Source organism: Aethina tumida, chromosome 1 (assembly GCF_024364675.1).
Source record: "Aethina tumida isolate Nest 87 chromosome 1, icAetTumi1.1, whole genome shotgun sequence".
Lineage (NCBI taxonomy): Eukaryota > Metazoa > Arthropoda > Insecta > Coleoptera > Nitidulidae > Aethina > Aethina tumida.
Window position 1 is genome coordinate 29,447 of NC_065435.1, and position 13,841 is coordinate 43,287.

At 31.2% G+C, this 13,841-nt stretch overlaps 3 protein-coding genes and 1 long non-coding RNA gene across 6 annotated transcripts; 2 read left to right on the forward strand and 2 right to left on the reverse strand.

The window, feature by feature from the left end:
- Positions 1–326: 326 nt before the first annotated feature.
- Positions 327–1,282, reverse strand: LOC109597304 (protein tipE). Its single transcript, XM_020012953.2, has 2 exons — positions 621–1,282; positions 327–550 (listed from the first exon to the last, which is right to left on the reverse strand). The coding sequence occupies exons 1-2, from the start codon at positions 1,280–1,282 to the stop codon at positions 520–522; spliced, it is 693 nt and encodes a 230-aa protein (XP_019868512.1). The 3' UTR covers positions 327–519.
- Positions 1,283–2,839: 1,557 nt separating this feature from the next.
- Positions 2,840–4,432, reverse strand: LOC109597303 (uncharacterized). Its single transcript, XM_020012952.2, has one exon. It carries the CDS (start codon positions 4,202–4,204, stop codon positions 2,840–2,842), a length of 1,365 nt encoding a protein of 454 aa, XP_019868511.1. The 5' UTR covers positions 4,205–4,432.
- Positions 4,433–6,321: 1,889 nt separating this feature from the next.
- On the forward strand, positions 6,322–9,607 carry LOC109597314 (protein tipE). 3 transcript variants are annotated; one of them, XM_020012964.2, is made up of 4 exons: positions 6,322–6,494; positions 6,549–7,687; positions 8,399–8,543; positions 8,781–9,111. In XM_020012964.2, exons 2-3 carry the CDS (start codon positions 6,759–6,761, stop codon positions 8,460–8,462), a joined length of 993 nt encoding a protein of 330 aa, XP_019868523.2. In that variant the 5' UTR covers positions 6,322–6,494; positions 6,549–6,758; the 3' UTR covers positions 8,463–8,543; positions 8,781–9,111. The 3 variants fall into 3 exon arrangements, with proteins under 3 accessions (XP_019868523.2, XP_049825847.1, XP_049825838.1); XM_049969890.1 differs by lacking the exon at positions 8,781–9,111 and adding an exon at positions 9,166–9,607 and having other exon boundaries at positions 6,322–7,687; XM_049969881.1 differs by having other exon boundaries at positions 6,322–7,687.
- A 1,494-nt stretch (positions 9,608–11,101) lies between these two features.
- On the forward strand, positions 11,102–13,771 carry LOC126266490 (uncharacterized). The gene is made up of 2 exons (XR_007548836.1): positions 11,102–11,776; positions 13,069–13,771. It is a non-coding gene; the product is annotated as an uncharacterized LOC126266490 (long non-coding RNA).
- The last annotated feature ends 70 nt before the right edge of the window (positions 13,772–13,841 follow it).

A 13,841-nucleotide genomic window follows, 5' to 3' on the forward strand; every position in this document is an offset into this window, starting at 1 on the left:
CATGGAAAGCTAATATATTCATAAATTACATTAAGCAAGCATATTTTTATTGGTTTCATAACTAAATATTATTCTTTTTTTTCTGCCATCTAGTTTGTCAGAAAGAGTAATGTAATGTAATTAATATTAATTTAACAGATTAACATTTTCCTCTTTATAAAACACTAGTTTTTTGAAACAAAAAATTAAGGATTATAAGTTCTTAAAAAATATGGTCATACAAAGTAAATTCAAGACAGTTCAAAAGTGTACTACGACTGTATTCATTATATTACACTTTGATAAATGTCAAAACTTATTAATTGATTTATCATTAAAACTACGAGTAAACCAATAACAATACATTTTATTTTATTATTGAAATTATTTACATTTTAAATAGTTCATGTAACATAATATTTTGTACTAACGAACATTTTATTTGTAAAAGTAAAATAATGTGATTTGATTTATTAACCCTAATATGAAAGCAAGTGTTAAGAGGATCTAAAAATTTCGAGGCCAGTATCAATATCAATGCTAGTAGGGATTTTCATCATAATCTTCATCCCTGAAAAATAAATAAGTTATGTTAGATCATATTATGAAAAATACTCTGATCTGATGTAGATGATACTTACTCAGTGGGAAAGTGATGCATATATTTTTGACAGGATCTGCCACAACCAGGACAATACCAGTAGCTCAAAACTCCGATTGAAGCCGCAAATAAAAGGTTCGGTACGGCAATTGAGAGTACCAAATGACGTAAAGTGTCATCCCAAGAATAGCGAGCAACAACCATTTCGGGATAGACTCGACTGTAATAACATGGGAAGGGGGTACCCGCACTGTGGTAACCATATTGGCGGGCAAACTGGGAACAGTTTACGGAAGGTGGATAACCACATCCTTCAGTATTGATAAGGAATCGAGTGTCGGCTACATCCCAATAGACATTAGATGATGCTTTAAACTTACTAAACGGAATTTTTGAATAATTGACATAAATTTGATGACAACGAGTTGCTTCTCTTGTACAGCCTTCACGACATGATGCCCAAGAGCAATTCGAAATACCTTCCGCATATACATGATTTGTAGCAATGCATGTGACGGGCTCAGGTTCATAATCAGCCATGAGACTGGAGAATCCTGGTTCAACTACGAATGGTATTAAAAAAAGAAATGCAAATACTGATATGAAAGCCGTTACTCCGAGACATAATGAAGTGTAAAATTTAGCGGTTTCAGCTATAGAAATAAGTGTAAGTTGATTTTTCTCTAATATTATGCCACTCATTCTCCGTAATTATTTGTAAAGGAAATATACTAATAAATAGAAAAGTACGCTTTCCCCTGAGCGAAGGATTCACCAAGAAATTTGTTGATTTAATCTCGGTCTAGCAAAAGGGGAATGCCTGAAAAAAATTAAGATAATAAGAATAACAAAATTTGATTAACATATATAAACTAATAATTGCATATTGTAATAATATATAATATATAATATATAATATATACAACATGTAGTTATAAGTGAGAACCCAAGAAGTGCTTATATTTATACATCATACATCTCATCATCTTACCTCATGTGTCGAAAATTTTTGAAAGAATTAAATGGTTCTAAAATAAATAAATCAGTCTCCAATTTTACATAAACGTCAATCAATGTATGGTGTATGGTTTCATTGATTCATTTCAAAATCAGTATGACCTATTTGGAAGCGGTACACCTACATAAAATTACAATAGCATTTTTTGTCCTATTTTGGCAAATATTTTCTGTTTTGCATTAAAATATCTAGACAAAATGTCACACTTACTTAAGTACTCCCTGAAATCTTACTAATTATATTATATTAAAACTAAAACTTAAATTTACGAAAAAGATATAAATGCATCATAGAATTGGAAGGTAGATTGGTGAAAGCAAATATAATTTAAAAAGTTTAACTATATACTATCATAGTATAAATAAAAATATTCGAATATTTTTGAAAAATAGGATCATTTCTGTTTGACAGTGATGATTTCACTATAGATTTTGGTTTTGGGCCAAGAAATGTAATATTTTATTTATAAATACGTATTTCCATGCTGTACAATTGAAAAAGTTTGTCAAACTCAGACAAAAAATACAAATTTGATGACGATGTTCCACTTTCAAACGGGCATACCATATATTATAGTATATTTTTAGTACAGTATAGAATGGTATTAATCAATATTTTCTAAATTATTTAAAAATAATCGAAACAATCAAATAATAGTAGTAGTTCTTTTTGATTCAACTATTTATTATTTATTATCTTTTATTATATTATATAAGATAGCAACTATATAGTTTTAAAGGATTAAATTTATTATTTAAATTTATGTGTAAATTGTATGATATTGATTCTGACTTTGTTGTTTAAATAAATTGGAAGGAATTGATAGAAATAATTGTGCATTGTGCACGAAACGTTTGAAATTATGTAAATGTAGTTAGTTACTATAACATAAACTAAAAGAAAAATTAAATTTTATATATTTTATATTTATATTATTTCTTATACTAGTTTCTTAAAAAAAAAATAATATTATTAAGTAAGAAATTTAGCAGATGCGATATAAAATATATAATTCAGCATTAATTATAATTAATAATTGTGCTTAAACATTTAAAAGATTTAAGATAAGATATTTAGAAGTGTAGCTGCACTATTTTTAAGTTATAAAACTTCATGTGGAAAATCTTGGATATGTGGATATGTGGATATGTGGATATGTGGATATGTGGATATGTGGATATGTGGATATTTGAATGGAAATGGATCTTAATTTTTACATAAAGATACGTACGTGATTGATCTCAAAGTGCCATTATCGAATTTCCTCCTCCACGATCTGGCATGTTGTTAGTAGAAGCTGTCTTTTCAATATTATCGCATTCGTCTTCGTCTTCGTTCTTAATGCAACTCTGAAACCTCATTTTAGCGTCATCACCGACGACAACAGTTTTTTGACATAATATAAGTGTACTACATGATATGACGAAGAGAACAGACGGCACTACAGAGGCAAACAAAAATTGTTTAGTGGTCGTGGCCAGATCGAAACGTGCGACAACCACAGCGGGATCGTCCGATGAAAAGTAGCAAGGAAAACGTGCTCGAGCGTTATGATCTGTGCCATCCTTTCCGTAGTATTTAAGGAAATCTTTACATTCGTCACGCAACGTGTTAACGCAACCCTCAAGATTTATAAGAAGCTTGCTTTCGTTGGCTATAAGAAGATCAGGTTCCGGAGGGGCGACCAATTTCCGTTCGTCAAGTGGTATTGTTGCAAAAACGCTAAGGTAACTTAAGTAGGTGAAATTTGTGAGATCCGTGAGTATATTATTTGCAAGCAGGGAACCGTTTATGCAGTCGGTCGCTTCGAGGCCCCTGCTGGTGTTAAGGATCGTATAACAAGACGCCATGAGTATGTTATCTTGCGATTCGTTCCAAATTTCCTCACCGGTGTCCGAGTCTAAACATCTTTGACATTGCGACAGATAAACCTCGTCACCACTTAAAACTATTACATTTTTGTTTCTAGTCGGAATATCCCCGCATTGTCTGTCACAATTATACGGTGTTCTGATTCTTTCGCAGGTTCCTCTGTTACAATTGTACAAGCCATCCAGATCTATGCAAGTTATTTTGCCTCTCCGTCCCGAACATTTTAAAGGTGGATCTGTTTCTTTATAAATACATTCGAATGAGTCGGTGATGTCGTAGCACATTCCCATTGAACAGTTGAAGGTTCCCGTCAAATTTTTACATTCATCAGCAATGCATCTGCTTTTCTTGGCGTTTTCTTGATCTTTTCCGTAACAAAATTTTTGTGCGATATTTGTACAATTTGCCATGAGTAAATTTGAGCCGTTTTGTCTAAGATTAACATATATTTGCATGCAGGAACCGGATGTTTTGCTAAGACACCACTCCCCACAAGATCCCCAGTCGCAGGTTTCTACTGTTACTGCTCTGGTTGTCGTACACATCACAGGGTTTTCGGTAATTCCAGATTTCATAGCACGAGTTGACGGCACATAAATCGCTACTGTTAAATAAACTATTGCTACACTGCTCAAAACTAGAGTCATTTGACATAGACATATCGTCCCGCAAATTTTAGTGTCCTGTGGTGGGATGATAAGGTCTTCAACGGGAACGGGCTTCTTTTTGGGCATGTTTCACCAATTCGCATACCGTTCTTACGTGTGCTCGCACGAAAACGGCCTGAACGGCGGTTAGACAAGGACTACGTAACTGCCGAAAACGGAACGGTACATGTACGAGTAAACGGAATCGCGCGCCTTCATTGATCAATAGACAGACCACTGCAGAATAGTCGGTCTACTCTTTCTAATCAATACAATGCGCACAACCTCTCCCCTCGTCCTTTTATTTATTTTACTTGCTCCTTTAACCTAACTAATCAAAATTGCATTGCAAAATAATAATAATAATAATAATAATAATAATAATAATGAATAATAATAAAATTCGATTCAATTGATTCATTTAGATACGGCACACGACGTACAAAAACGAGAACATCAAGCAAAATGAATTAAGCTCAAGTTTTTGTGCTATACTTACTTACTCGCTCTATTTTGTTCTTGAATGTTTGACAGCGTCGGTGGCGGTAGTAACGAGTGACGGTGTCGTTGGCGGTGTCTAGGGTGGCTACCGCATATGTACACTGTTTGGCGCACCAATTGAATTTTGCCAGTGTTGCCGCGGTCTTTCAACAACTGATACATAAAATACGTACTCCACAATACCTGCCAAATTGATCTGAACTCGTGAACGTGGATTTATTTGAATTTCCTTGAATTTCCTTGAATTTCCTTGAATTTCCTTCAACTTCCTTGATATTTTATTGTGCTGACTACACCATTTTTATTTCACTTTCATAACTTATTTAAGTAGAATTATAACTTGAATAGCATAATAAAGTTGCATAATAATTTTTGGAACTTAAAGGATATTAAAGGAAGAATTAACGGAAGTTACAAAGTACAATTTAAATAATTTTTGATTTAGTAAAATATTTGAAAAGGATTAGGTTAAGTCAGGTTAGGTTGTAAAATTTGTATTTTTCATATGTAAAATCTTATAGAAGATAACTCTATATTTAATTTTTGTACCACTGCCACGAGTTCCGGAACAATCCGATAATTTGTTTTAGAAAAAATTTCTCAATATTGAATAACAAATACACATCAAATGAAAATAGCAATAATACCCAATAAACATACACAAAACATTGCCAAAAAGTTTTAGCATTCAAAGGGCAAATATTCCAACCAAATAATCACTTTTTCAATAATAAGTAACTATACAATTTAGAGAGAAATCCTGAAAAATGTGTATTTATTTTATTTTAATTTTTTAATGGCATTTATACAATAAGTTTCATACAAAATAAGCGAATTTGGCAAATATGTCTGTTGTTACACAGATGATTTATTAAAAAATAGTTTATTTCTGTAATAAGTATAGTACTGTAGGTAAAATAATGTCAGTACAATGTTTTCATAAGACAAAAAGATTCAAACGAAAAATTAATCATAACAACTTATCTTCAGATATAATAAATTATTCTTTTAAACATGCTTTTCTGTGACATGTATCAAAATATACTATCTGATGCTAACTGAAAAAAGAAAAAACTATTGTAATGGTACATATATAAAGTTATAAACAAAAAAAAAGCGAATTTAAAGAGCGCATCCACCAATATTTGAAGAGGACATGAAATGATATATATATATATCTTTCAGTCACTTCTATTTACTTAAAATTATTTAAAGGAAACAGTATGTTACTTAATGAAATGAGCGTGTGTCCTTTGTGCTGGTACTGGACAATATTGTTTGTATTATATGTAAGGGAATATCATACTCCCCAATAGTCCTCTATATTTTTAGCTTAATTTAGCTTTAAATTAGTTTAAGTGGAATATTTCCTGTCTGCAGAATCTTTAAGCAAGTATCAAAAATGTTGAAATCAAAAATGAACATGGCAACTTTCACAAACGACAAAAATGTCCGGCAGATTCGCCGGCTTGGCCACAGTGCGGCGCTGCGATGTGAAAGTTTCGAACCATCGACGACGGTGGGACGGTCGGAGGGTCGGACGGTCGGACGGTCGGACGGTCGGACGGACGGACGGACAGACGGACGGACGAATCTGCAGGAGCTGCCGTGGCGCCAGTGTCGAATCGATATTGTAAACACGAAGTGGTGAACTGCAGTGCTTATAACAGCATGCGTAACGTTACGACACGCTCTCGACGCTCTCGACGCTCTCGACGCTCTCGACGCTCTCGCTCTATGCACTCTGATGGTCTAATGTGCTTGAAAACCATCGTACGTACAGTATATTACAAGTAAATTAGAAGAAAATTTTCAAGACTTTCTGTGATAATTAAATTAAGTGTTTCCTCTAACGTATTAGGAGTTTTACTGTTACGTAAGTTAAAAAGGAAAACATTGGAATGTCATATTAGTATGTATAAATTTGAAGGACTATATAGAAGTTGTTTGTATGCACGCGAAATAAAGGTTAGAAGAACATGATAAGCAGCAATGGTATCTAATCTAATTTTATGTGACGGTTAAGAAGGCGACTTGGGGAGGATTTACGGTGTGAGTTGGCCGAAGCCGCTCGCGCTTATTGGAAAATTCAGATGGTGGGCTCCAAGATTAGGATTCCCTTTGACATTAGCAAGCTACAATGGGGGAAGAAGACGTCAAGAAAACTTGGAAACAGAAACTGCTCTTTTATATTACTGCTTTCTTTGTACTACTGGGTACGTTTAGTCTATTTTCATTCTTATTCCTGGTGCCTTTCGTCATTGACCCAGCATTCACAACAATATTCATGGAATTTGATGAACAACCTGCCTTTTGTGTGACAGTTAAAGTTAACAGACGACTCGGAGCATCAAACTGTAGCTGGACTTCTTGTCGTGAAGGTTGTACAAAAGACATCTACGACTGCACTCAAATTTTAGTCGATTATAAGCGATATATTAATCCAAACTTAACTGCAATGCTTTCAACAATGTCAACAGAAGTGAGTGTACGTGAAAAAAGAGGTCTCCTTGAAGATTACGATTACGAAGAAGAAAGAACTACTGGACTCATGGGGAACGATTCTGAATGGTATTATCGAGAAGCACGACTTTTACCTAACGTTAAAGGTTGTGGTTATCCACCGATGCTTAATTGTTCCGTTTTCCTTAAAACGTACAAAGGTATTGGAACAAATTTCTCTTGTTATTACAGCCGAATCGATCCAAGCATGGTAATTAGTCATCTGGACATGTGGCAAGTCTACATGAATTTAGTATATGCTATGGCAATTCCGATACCTTGTTTTATCCTATCAGTTATTTATCTAGCCTTCGCTTATTTTAAAATATATAATGAAGATGAGGAAAAAGAACCTCTTGAGAAAAACGCAGAAGCAATGGATGTTCAAGGTGAAAGTGCTCCGGAAGGTACACCGATACCTTCTGCTAGTGGAGGAATTACACCTGCCAGTGAAGCTTTTCGAGAGGATTTAGCTAGCTTTGGTCATCATTTTAAAGTAGCTATGGTCGATGAAATAAGCAGAGACAGTCTTGTAGACGGAATGTTGAACTCAAATTCAGTAGGAGGGTAAGTTTTTAACAAGTAACAGGTTTTTTTTACTTTTCCTTATACCACCAAATTGCACTTTTCATTAAGAACATGCGTTTTATCTATGTATGTAATGGTTTGATGAATGTCATGATAACCATTTATTTTACGTTCATAATTTCAAAATGTATGTTTATGCAATATAAACATGTAGGAATTGAAAGGTGCAAACAAGACGGTTTCGTCGTAAATGTTTTTTTGGACACTACAATCGGTTGTTATTTTGTAAAAAATATCTGAAAACGGTAGATCAGTCGTGTCCTTTCACCCCACTAATATACTGAGAAACGTGGTAACTTATGCATATACCTAACAGGAATTACTCATATCAATTGTTCCCGACATAGAGAGAATTTCGTATTATAAATCTACAACACTACCCTCAGTTATCGATCAACCAACATTTAAACTGTAATGGAACAGAGAAATAATAACAGACGTACCAATAAGCTACAATAGATCATACTTTATATTCATGGATAAATTATTAAAGCATACTAACTAACTAACTCATAAACCAGTACATGTATACTTGAGAGTCTTTATTAACTGTTTGAAAACTCAAATAATTAGAATTGAAATTATGACTAATAAAATAAACTATAACATATTTATGATATTTAAATATAAATAAATATTCTAACCAAACTGTGTTATTGAATTTTAATTGATTAATATTAAAATTTTTAGAAATTTAGGAAAAACAATGACTACAAGTATTACGACCATAGGAGGTCCAGTAGCTGATATGTAAAAATTCAACACGAACGATTGAGAACTTAGGATATCACCGACTCTCACTACTGGATTTTTTTTACTCTTCACCATTGATACAGTAAGTAAGATAATTATTGCATGCATCTTATAAAATCCTTAGCCCTTACTTAGCTTACAGTACGAAAATACATATTAAAATAGCACAGTCTGATCGTCGTCGTCCAATCATACCTTACATCCGTTACATCCGTTACATCCGTTACATCCGTTACATCCGTTACATCCGTTACAGTCGTTAATATGACTTTTCTATATATCTTTTGTGATCCTAATTTGATAAGACAACCAATTTCAGGATCGTCTATACAACGACCTTCTTTATTCAGTAGTGGATTATTTGGATGTTGCTGGATCTTTCCGATTCTACGTCCAGCTTGACCAAACCCATCTGGTGCGAGTGAATCTTTCTCACTCAGAGGCCAACGCCGATTTTCCCAGTAACATTGCTGCACATAATGACTCGAACACAAAAGAAAACTTTTCAATTCCACACCATACTCGTTAATAGTAATGTTAATGTTTACAATTTTATCTCATTTCTGATGTTAGAATTAATAATTTTGGTAAAATAAAGTTGTAACAATGTGGTAATTAGCTGAATGCAATACTAACGACTTTTATTCCTGAATAAAAAATTAAATAATTCTCGTTTTATTTATTTATTTATTTATTTTTTTCAGTTCGACTCAACATCACGTTGATGGCAGCAACTTTATGGATACTCGGCACTTTAGTACCTACATCAATGTAAATAATTATGAGTAATTGTTAAACAAAGTCCACATATTTTAGAAATTTTGTAAACACAACTAATAAGAAAAAAAGAAGAAAATATGTTTCTATCTATTCTAATATATTTTTGTATTGGAGTTAAATAATTTCTGGATAAAGAAATAGTTGCGTCGCGTCATCTTGTCAAATATAAAATGTGTGGATTATTGAAATAAAATTGACATTTTCGGAGTCACTTCGAAAATACTTTCTGTGCTTTAAAATGTATATAAATCTTTGCGACGACTGAAAAAAATATTGTGGATAGGCACAACATTTTTAATTGTTAAAATGCTTGATCTGTTACATCACTTTATTGGTTAGATTTAGAAATATCTAACTGTAATAGGTACTAAATGACATAAATATAAAATTTTAATTATGTTCGACATATTGGCATTTGACAATCAGATGATTGTTTTAAATATGAATTTATATATATATATATATATATATATATATATATATATATATATATATATATATATATATATATAGGGTGTTTTGCATTTGTGGTCTGTTAGATATTTCTGGTAACATGTAATAGACATTGATTTAAAACTTTAATAACGTTTATAATCCTATTTAAATAGATATCTAGATATTTTATTTTCAACATAAGTTCAGGTCTTGTTTTATAATGTTTTAATTTTTAAAAAGTTATCAAAAAATTAGTTATTTCAAATGAGATATTATATGTTTTACACAATCCAAAACTCAAATAGTTAATAATTGTTAGAATGATATTTTGTTCATTCATATTTCAGAAACGTAGTTGTATCAGATTATAAACTATATTCAAATTTTAATAAGGCATCTTTTGTTATTGTTTATTATGGACTATATAGTATACACAGTGCATTTAATAAAAATATTGTGTCTATAATTATGGCTTACTAAATCACACGTTTTCAAAAGATTTTTAGGTTGCTTAGGCAACAGAAATTTCCGCCCTGGGGTTATGCCTAGAACTCTAGTAAATTTTGACTGTCAATTTTAAACTGGATTTCGCGGTAGATCCCCTAATGTTTTATTTTTATTTATCCATTGACCCATTGGCCCATTGGCCAATTGTGTTCGGTCGCTTTTTCCAAATGCATATTGTCATGAATGCCCTCGTCATGAAGGACCTAGCTTGTTGTCATTTTTTATTACAGTTTTTATATATAGATGATAGCTTTAATGGATAAGTTAAAATTTATTTTACATATTTCAACACTATTCAATAATTTCTTTAAAAACAATTTATATACCTACCTATCCGTAGATTTATGAAACGTCCGAAAACGAAATTTGCTATGTAATATTTTTCTTCAGACTATATATATATATATATATATATATATATATATATATATATATATATATATATATATTGTAAATATGAATCTCTTTAAATTATATATAGTTAGTAGTAATGATTTGCAATCATAACTTGAATTTATTTAAGACTCAAGAAATTAAATATGGTTTCTTCATATTGTTATATATTGTTTCTAAATTATAAATTTTATTTTTGTTTTTATTGAATTGTAATGCAATGTTTTCCACTTCGATACTGAACGTATTTTTATATGGTAGTTAATCGTACGATTTCAATTAGGAGTATGCCATTACATTTTTGTGGGGTTTAAATATTACACATAAAGTAAAATTACTAATTCAGAAGTGAATAGTTTTCAAAAATTGTTTGAATTGATTGAATCTGTGTCATGGTAAAAACTTTATCAATGAGATAATTTCATTTTGAAAATGATTCATTTGTTAAGAAATTAATTCCAAATCCCCAGTTAATAATTTTTTTTTACGTACGAATTACATATAGAACTTACGTTTAAATCAAATTGAAAAACACTGTTGTATAATGTTTGTATAGTTTATCTAATATGATGGTTATTGTCCATCATTAGACATGTACAAGATTTTGCCTTCACATTTTCGACTTGATGTATATATGTATTTGTAATATTTTTAATACACAACCAATAATATAACAGAATTTTCTAAAGGCGAAGAAGCATGGTGGATATAAAAGTGATTCATTCTCAGCAGCCAAGTGTTATTTTTATGGCACATATTAGGCAAAATACTCTTTGGCATTAACATAACAAATGCTTTTTGATATTGTTGTTACATTGCTCAATATATGTATTCAACTTATCAAATAAATTCGAACATCAAACAAGTTGGATATGTATGTGATAATTGAGGATTTGTGTATAACATATTTAGTGATGAGCCAGCCAATCGGAGGAGCCGGCCAACCAGCTCTAATAGCAATAAATATTAATGTTGATGTTCGGGTTTGTTTGTATAAGTAGTATATTTTTTTAGTTTAGTCAATATTAAATTTAAATACTAAACAAAATCACGAAGCATACATTAAATTTAAATGTATAAGGGGTCTGCACTCGCAATACTTCTCACTTGTAGGCAGAGACAAGGCGGTGGAGAATGCACTAACCGCGCCCAAAGCAGACCGATTGCAATAAATCATATCTTGTTCTCTCTTTGCAACTGGTAAGTGTAGAACAGTCAGTGCCACTGGTTTAACAACTGGTTTATTATTTCACGATTTGTATGTGGACTGAAAGACAGAATTGCAGTTATATTTGATAATCCAGATGTGCTTGTGATGCTCTATTACTGTGCCCTGAAAACTCTTTCTAACAAAAAGTTTTATTTGAATTTATTAGAATAGCACTTTGGTGGGAATTTGGTTTACGGGGCCCAATATGACTATATGAATAAATAATAAAATAGGTAAATGGACAAAAGGGATAAAAGGTCATGAAATCATCAAAAACAATTTGCTACCTAGTGGAACTGGAATTCTTCTCTCTTTCCAGAAATACATTGAATTTAATTTCAATAATTTCGTCCCACTACAAGTGAGATAGATATGTGTAGCCATAGCATCTTTCTTTCTTTTCTTTGTCAGTTCCATCGATATTATCTATATTTTTGAACTACATGCAATATATCTCCATCATATGCATATGGATAATTTTTGCCCAATTTCGCTATGTCTCTTAACAAAACAATTGCTTGGGAGTACAAATTAACGTTTCCAATATTTACAGAATATGTGATTATCTATCTATCCATCTATCTACAAGGTATAATTATAACTATATTGTCGAAAATCACTTGAACTTTGTGACATTACAAAAATGTTCCCTTTAATTTTGCCAAAATCAGAAAACAACGAGACCGATTAAATAGTAATCTTACAGCATTTGATGGAAGCTTTATCTGCTTAAAAGTACTGAAACTTATTCAACCACCTATACAAATACAATAATGTATAATAGAATTTTCGATAAAACAAATAAATTCAAGTTAAAGTTAGAATTTTACATTATTTTTTATTTAAAATTACATTTATACATAATAATAATAATAATAATAATAAATAAAACAATAATAATAAATATATTAGGGTCTAACCCCACTTACTGTTGCTTCAAAAAGTGTTCGTTCAAAAATTTTAGACAAGAGATTCCGTTAAACGCTGTAAATTGATAACACTTACTTTTTTATTCGATCTGTCTTGATACTTTTAAATAGAAAAAAAAATGTTACGCCTACTGCTGCTCAAAATCTTGTTTGGGTCCATTCTGTAGTAGAGTATAGAGTAGTACTCGAGCAATGGTAATTAAGGTGTAACTGCAATTTAGTCATCGATTGTACAATTAGTTGAGCATGACTCAGTTTAAAAGTGTATGCGTATGCGTATGCGTATGCATTTAACTAAAAATTATGCCTTTACCTATTGCATTTAATATTGTAACATAATATTAATGTTTCAGATTTGTAATACTGCAGTATTGCATGCAAATACTCGTAAAGCGTACGTTTAAATAACATCAGGAAAACGACACTTACAATTAGATCAATATTATCAGTATAAGCATCAGCATCAGCATCAGCATCAGCATCAGCATCAGCATCAGTATCAGCATCAGCTGCTATCTTCTTAATTACTCATCTTACATTTGAATATTTCAAGTGAAAAAGTAACACTTACATTGTGAAGAGAAGTAATTAACCGATGGACCAGCTAGAGATCACTTGGTTATTGATGCTTTATGAAACTTAAAAATATTGCTGCTTTAACTAAATATTGCAGAATTGTAAAAATGTAATTTGGATTTAGATTAAATATTAAAGATATTTCAGTATTAAAGACTATTGATTGATTGATTGATTGATTGATTGATTGATTGATTATATGTCTGATGTACCCCCACAAAGTATTATTATTATTATTATTATTATTATTATTATTATTATTAGTATTATATTTATTTCTTTTAAAATGGAATGGACAACGGATTGAATGGGTTGTCTCATCACACGTGTCTTAAAACAAAAAATAAAAAGATATAAATAACTTTTTACTGTATATATTTATGTTTTTTAAATCCAGATATGTGTAAATTTGCACCACTTTGAATTATTTGCTGATCTATAAAAATATATATATATTAAAAAATAAAATGATTTTTTTTACATTGAGAATGTGTTATTTCATAGCGGTCATTATAAGAATAATTCTATTTATAAGGCAGCTCAAAAATGT

Excerpts from the sequence above, each read along its gene's own strand:
- LOC109597304 (XM_020012953.2), bottom strand. The coding sequence starts at position 1,282 with ATGAGTGGCATAATATTAGAGAAAAATCAACTTACACTTATTTCTATA. Across the intron at positions 551-620 it reads ATGCATCACTTTCCCACTGA|GGATGAAGATTATGATGAAA; the intron begins GTAAGTATCATC and ends TTTATTTTTCAG.
- LOC109597303 (XM_020012952.2), bottom strand. The coding sequence starts at position 4,204 with ATGCCCAAAAAGAAGCCCGTTCCCGTTGAAGACCTTATCATCCCACCA.
- LOC109597314 (XM_049969890.1), top strand. The coding sequence starts at position 6,759 with ATGGGGGAAGAAGACGTCAAGAAAACTTGGAAACAGAAACTGCTCTTT. Across the intron at positions 7,688-8,398 it reads AACTCAAATTCAGTAGGAGG|AAATTTAGGAAAAACAATGA; the intron begins GTAAGTTTTTAA and ends TAAAATTTTTAG.